Here is a 6,939-nt window from a genome sequence, read left to right on the forward strand (position 1 = left end):
TTTGAACATTATTGTATATACATCTGATATCTTATATATATATATATATATATATATATATATATATAAGGGGAATATATGAGAAGGACTGCTCTCTGACAGACACTGGTTTCGTGAGAATCATCCAGTAATAACACTTATATTAATAACTAGTTACCTTAGCTGTTTTATTCTGGTTAATAAGCATCATTTGAACTCACCAGTCCTTGAGATTGAATAAATTCGTCCAGTGAGCAAATGTTCTTCTTCTCCGGCTGTTTCTCCATCTCAAACGTCCGCGTCGCGTCTGTTGCTAGGAAACCAACAGCCACTCTTCCTCGCACGCCCCGCTGGATGACGCGCAGCGCTCCGGCCGGAGGAAGTGCTCGCGTCGCGTCGCGTCGCGCATGTTCTACTGCTAGTTGCTGCGCGCTGGTCGGGCTGGAGCCGCGGGACGTTCCGAGCGTCAAGGTGCGTGAAAACATCGCGTTAAACAGCGACGCATCATAACGCGCATTCATACTGGCGTCAGTAATGACTTCATTCAATATCCTTCAGTTCAGCGTCGCTTCTGTCATCATCATCATCCTCATTCCGTCCCAAACTGGGAAACGCAAAAGGAGAGGTTTAGCAGAATGTTCACGCTGCTCTTTACAGTCAATGAAAGTAAATGGGGACTGTCGCTGTAAAGCTCCAAAATGACAAAAAAAAAAAGACTGATTTTAATAGTAGTCATTTACCTGAATTTCCCAGAACTGAAAAACTTCTGCGGGTCTCTTCTGAGAAACTGATCAAAATTAAATGAGTTATTAAATATCTGTCAATGACTCGCACCTTCAAGTTATAAATTACATTCAAAATAAGGCGGATAAAGAGAAGCAGAAACCTTACTGGATCTTGCACTAATAGAGCCGTTATGAGTTTCATTCCCTAAAAAGTATAAAAATGATCCAGTTTTTTGGGTCACAATGGCCAGAACACAACATGAGGGTTAAAACAAGAAAAATCACATGGTTGCATACGTCGCATGACTCAAAATCACGATCAAAAAAACAAAACTTGAGCAAATAATAAATAAATATGAATTCATTTTGTACATAAATGGTATATGACTAGTGCATCTAAATAAATGAACTAAAATACAAATGCTATACTAGAAATAAGCAACATTCATGACGTATTAATTCTTCACTTGTTTTGTTGATGATCTCGTTTGGTTGTTGTTTTGTTATTGTAGATTTTTGTGGGGTTTTTGGTGATTCCTTCAGTTGTTATGGATGTTATTTCTCCACAGCTTTACCAAACGTGGAGCTGAAGAGCACAAGAACCTGTTTTTGGCAGCATCAGACACGTACCTGGCCACAATAGAGCTGCTCTTCTTCTCATTCCTGCAGAAACTGATCAGCAAAGCCAAACACGCTGCTGGGAAAGTTTCAAAACCTCAGTCACGTCTGGTTTATTTGAAAGCTGAATCGTGAGATTTAAATACTTTTATTTACAAGTCAAAGCTGCATGCATTCGCTGATTGGCTTCTTGTTTTTAAGGCACTTTAATGTGTAATAAAGCGTGTTCTTGTGCATGTGTCTGGAGCTGTGTGTTAGTAGTAGGCCTCTCTGATTTTGGCCTGTAAACTGTCGCAGGTCTTCTTGGCGTCTCCCAGCAGCATAGCAGTGTTGGGCTTGTAGAAGATGGGATTGTCCACCGCTGCGTATCCCACACCCAGAGTACGCTTCATCACGATCACCTGTGTACGCACACACACACACACACGCAGACACACACACTCACGCGCACACTCACACACACGCACACACTCACACACACGCACACACTCACACACACGCACACACTCACACACACGCACACACTCACACACACGCACACACTCACACACACGCACACACTCACACACACGCACACACTCACACACACGCACACACTCACACACACGCACACACTCACACACACGCACACACTCACACACACGCACACACTCACACACACGCACACACTCACACACACGCACACACTCACACACACGCACACACTCACACACACGCACACACTCACACACACGCACACACTCACACACACGCACACACTCACACACACGCACACACTCACACACACGCACACACTCACACACACGCACACACTCACACACACGCACACACTCACACACACGCACACACTCACACACACGCACACACTCACACACACGCACACACTCACACACACGCACACACTCACACACACGCACACACTCACACACACGCACACACTCACACACACGCACACACTCACACACACGCACACACTCACACACACGCACACACACACTCACGCGCACACTCACACACACACACATACACACACACACACTCAGACACACACACTCACACACACGCACACACACACTCACACACAGACACACACACTCACGCGCACACTCACACACACACACACACACACTCACTCACACACACACACTCACTCACACTCACACACACACACACACACACACACACACACTCCAGTCATGACTGATTCACTGCTGCAGTTCATACTAGGACTGTCTTTTAACGTGTTCATTTGGTGTGATTAATTATGGAAAGCATGCATCTGCCCCTTTCAGAGCTGTCTGTCATCTTCCACTGATGCAGTGTCTGATGATCAGGATGAAGGATGTGTGATAGAGTCTATTAGAATGAGGTTATATGCGTTTAGTAATATCACACCAGCAATAGTGCTGTTTCTCCCCAATATCTGCACCACTGCAAACGTGATATAGATTTATACAACAAACAAGACGTTAATATTGTGTTGCATTTTAGACTCAATATTGTCAATATTTTACTCAATTTCACAAACTAAAACAGTTGCAATCAAAGTCACGGCAGAACTGTTGAGCGTTTGATTCCTTACTGAATGAATCAGCTTTGTGTCAATCAATGATTCAGTGACTCATTCATAAAGAGAGTCACTTGCTCCATTTCTGAATGAATCAGCCGTTTGAATGAATCAGTTGAATGAATGATTCAATGACTCACTCATTACCGCCACCTACTGGCGCTTTAGTTTCATATTGAGGGTATCATTTCATTTTGTTAGAATCATATGTGACCCTGGAGCACAAAACCAGTCATAAGGGTTTTTTTTTTATTATTGAGTTTTATGCATCAGCTGAAAGCTGAATAAATAAGCTTTCCATTGATGTATGGTTTGTTAGGATAGGACAATATTTGGCCGAGATACAACTATTTGAAAATTTGGAATCTGAGGGTGCAAAAAAATCTAAATATTGAGAAAATCATCTTTAAATTTGTTCAAATGAAGTTCTTAGCAATGCATATTACTAATCAAAAATTAAGTTTTTATATATTTACAGTAGGACATTTACAAAATATCTTCATGGAACATGATCTTTACTTAATATCCTAATGATTTTTGGCATAAAAGAAAAATGTATAATTTTGACCCATACAATGTATTGTTGGCTATTGCTACAAATATATCCCAGCGACTTAACACTGCTTTTGTGCTGCAGGCTCACATCTCATATTTCAATATTCATTAAAAACATTGATACTCAATTTATTATCATCATTTATGCAATGTTGAATCAAAATACTTTTAACACAATTATGACTTCAAATGATCTTTTAGGGGGTGATTTCTCAACCAAAATTGATGTGCGATTAATTGACAGCTCTAATGATTGCAGTAAACCTCGCACCTGTTTGGACTTCCAGACTTCCAGCACAGGCATCCCGGCGATGATGGAGTTGGGATCCTCCTGCGCGGCTGAGTTGACCGTGTCGTTGGCTCCGATCACGAGCGCCAGGTCGGTTTCTGCACAGACACAGCGAGAACAATCAGAAGAGCTATTAGCCGCTCTCATGCGATGGGATCGGGTTTCTCCTCGCTCTACATGCTTATCTGCGCCAGCTAAACAAAAACACCTGCTGCCCTCCGACTCGGACCGCACAGACGCCAGTCGCTGCAACACGGGGTCGCTGCGATATGTTGCATGTCTAGGCACAATTACAATATCAAAGTGAATTATTACAAAGATCAGAGTGCACATGTGTCCCGACCGCTGCCAAATAACTTTACAGCCGTCTGTGGATCATCGGCTCATCCGTCTGACAGATACGACGCCTTTCACACTGCACCTCAAATCACTCGCTTTATATTTCATGGAAAACAGACTTTGCATGTGCTATTTAACACATATACTCTACCGCTCGAAACTTTGGGGTCTTAAAAAAAATACTTTTATTGATCAAGGCTGCTTTAAAATTGATCAAAAGTGACAGTTAAGACATGTTACAAAATATTTCAATTTCAAATAAACGCTGCTCCTTTGAACTTTCTATTAATCTGTGAATCCTGAAAAATAAAATGTATCAGTTTCCACAAAAATATTGTGCAGCACAACTGTTTTCAACACTGATAATAATCAGAAATGTTTCTTGAGCAGCAAATCAGCATATTAGAATGATTTCTGAAGATCATGTGACACTGAAGACTGGAGTAATGATGCTGAAAATACAGCTGCGCATCACAGAAATACATTACAGTTTAACAGAGATTCACATAGAAAACAGCTGTTTTACATTATAATAATATTTCACAATTTTTACTGTATTTTGATCAAATAAATGCAGCCGTGGTTTGAAAGAGACTTCTTTGACTACTGTTTGTGCAGTAGTGTAGATAGATACTAAAGATTCAGAGTTGATGTAACGGTTGGATCAGTAGTTATTTAAATATATAACAAATTTAAAGCATAGCACTTGATTTCTGTAAAATAAGAGTCAAGCAGCAATGTGCATCTCTGCACTTTCAACAATTACACTAAATGTTATATGTGTCTCTGCAGCACAAAAGCAGTCTTAAGTCGCTGGGGTATATTTGTAGCAATAGCCAACAATACATTGTATGGGTCAAAATTATACATTTTTCTTTTATGCCAAAAATCATTAGGATATTAAGTAAAGATCATGTTCCATGAAGATATTTTGTAAATTTCCTACCGTAAATATATCAAAACTTAATTTTTGATTAGTAATATGCATTGCTAAGAACTTCATTTGGACAACTTTAAAGATGATTTTCTCAATATTTATCAATGGAAAGCTTATTTATTCAGCTTTCAGCTGATGCATGAATCTCAATTTCAAAAAAATTGACCCTTATGACTGGTTTTGTGCTCCAGGGTCACATATAACAATGTCGTTGAATGCACATCAGCTGATCCTGACCTGGGAAATCCTCGTTGATCTCGTCCATCTCTAGAACGACGTCGTACGGGACGCCAGCTTCGGCCAGAAGCACATTGAGCTGTCCAGGCATGCGGCCCGCCACCGGGTGAATCCCGAACCTGAGCATGATAATCACGGTTTCATCAGGTTTACATCAGAATGAAGCTTTTCAACATCAGAACACTTGGGAGATTATCCTTCATGCTGTAAACTCTCCATCTGCGCCGCTCTGATGTAAATACTCAGAGAATGTTCTACACTTTCCCTCTTTATTTACAGAAGGGCTGCATTTTCACCAGTGCTTCTTATTAGACGCAGATGTGTTTCGTCTTGTTTTTAACAGAATTACGCGGCTGGCCTGCCAAGTGCTCAAGACATTGGACGTGAAGTGAGAATCCAGCATGCCGTTATTTCTGGAGCTTAATTTGATCTGATCTGAACATGAGCGCGTCTGACCTCACAGTCTTGCCCTGCTCTCTCAACATCTTCACCATGTCAGCGATGGGATACTGAGCCTTGGCCGCACACAGACCCCAGCCTGCGCAGAGAAAACACACACACACACACACACACACACACACACACAGATTCATGTTAGTTATTAATCCTGTGTGTTTTCTGAGAACCTCAGGCGCTGTGAGGTCAGCGAGGAATCCCCTAAAGTCAAGATCCATATTTGCTTCATGTTTGCTGCTAATGTCTGGAGGAGCGTGGAGAGTTGTGTCATGGGCCGCGTGTGTGCTGACTCTCAGGGAACTCCGTTTGATTGCATTCAGATTGCAGAGTTTCCTGAACTCCAGATGTCTCCCAACAGGACGATCGCGTGTGGAGACGAGACACGCACACACGTGTGGCCCGTGTTTCAGGGTTCTCTCGGGTTCAGATTTCTCAACTAGGATTTGATTTGAGACTAAAGTGTGCATATTATGTGTTAAACTGCTTAGAGGAACAAACTTTTAAACTGATATGCATCATGTGATACACATCAGATAATAATAATTAGTTTGTCGTGACACCGGAATGTTATAAATCAAAGCCAAAACAGATTTCATAATGCTGGATATCAGCACAAACCCAGTGACTAACTACTATTCTAATATCCTGAACTCCAGATGTCTCCCTACAGGACGATCGCGTGTGGAGACCAGACACGCACACGTGTGTGACCCGTGTTTCAGGGTTCTCTCGGGTTCAGATTTCTCAACTAGGATTTGATTTGAGACTAAAGTGTGCATATTATGTGTTAAACTGCTTAGAGGAACAAACTTTTAAACTGATATGCATCATGTGATACACATCAGATAATAATAATTAGTTTGTCGTGACACCGGAATGTTATAAATCAAAGCCAAAACAGATTTCATAATGCTGGATATCAGCACAAACCCAGTGACTAACTACTATTCTAATAGCAAATCTCATCTGGGTGATGTTTATATCTTCTGTGACTGTAAGACATTAAGATATTAGAAACATGAACATTATGAATTTCTGTAAAGCTGCTCTGAAACCATGTGGATCGAGAAACACAAATTAAACAGATGGACTCGTTTGTAGTTGATTGTGTCTGTGGAGCTTAGTCTGGTGTTTCTGCAGGTGTGTCTGGAAGACAGCAGGAGAAACAGATGTGTGTGTGTGTGTGTGTGTGTGTGTGTGTGTGTGTGTGTGTGTGTGTGTGTGTGTGTGTGTGTGT

The 6,939-nt window shown here is 41.4% G+C and overlaps 1 protein-coding gene across 1 annotated transcript in view; it reads right to left on the reverse strand.

Moving 5' to 3' along the window:
* Positions 1-1,207: 1,207 nt before the first annotated feature.
* The window catches only part of LOC107663464 (NAD(P) transhydrogenase, mitochondrial-like), a 27,179-nt gene continuing 21,447 nt past the window's right edge, over positions 1,208-6,939 (reverse strand). The window contains exons 16-19 of the mRNA XM_016453707.1: positions 5,703-6,138; positions 5,247-5,365; positions 3,716-3,831; positions 1,208-1,723 (exon numbers count right to left, since the gene is read on the reverse strand). Coding sequence (XP_016309193.1) covers positions 1,577-1,723; positions 3,716-3,831; positions 5,247-5,365; positions 5,703-6,138 — 818 coding nt within the window. The 3' untranslated portion in view covers positions 1,208-1,576. The remainder of the gene's footprint in view (positions 1,724-3,715; positions 3,832-5,246; positions 5,366-5,702; positions 6,139-6,939) is intronic.

Source organism: Sinocyclocheilus anshuiensis, unplaced genomic scaffold (assembly GCF_001515605.1).
Source record: "Sinocyclocheilus anshuiensis isolate Anshui unplaced genomic scaffold, SAMN03320099.WGS_v1.1 scaffold2237, whole genome shotgun sequence".
NCBI classification, from domain to species: domain Eukaryota; kingdom Metazoa; phylum Chordata; class Actinopteri; order Cypriniformes; family Cyprinidae; genus Sinocyclocheilus; species Sinocyclocheilus anshuiensis.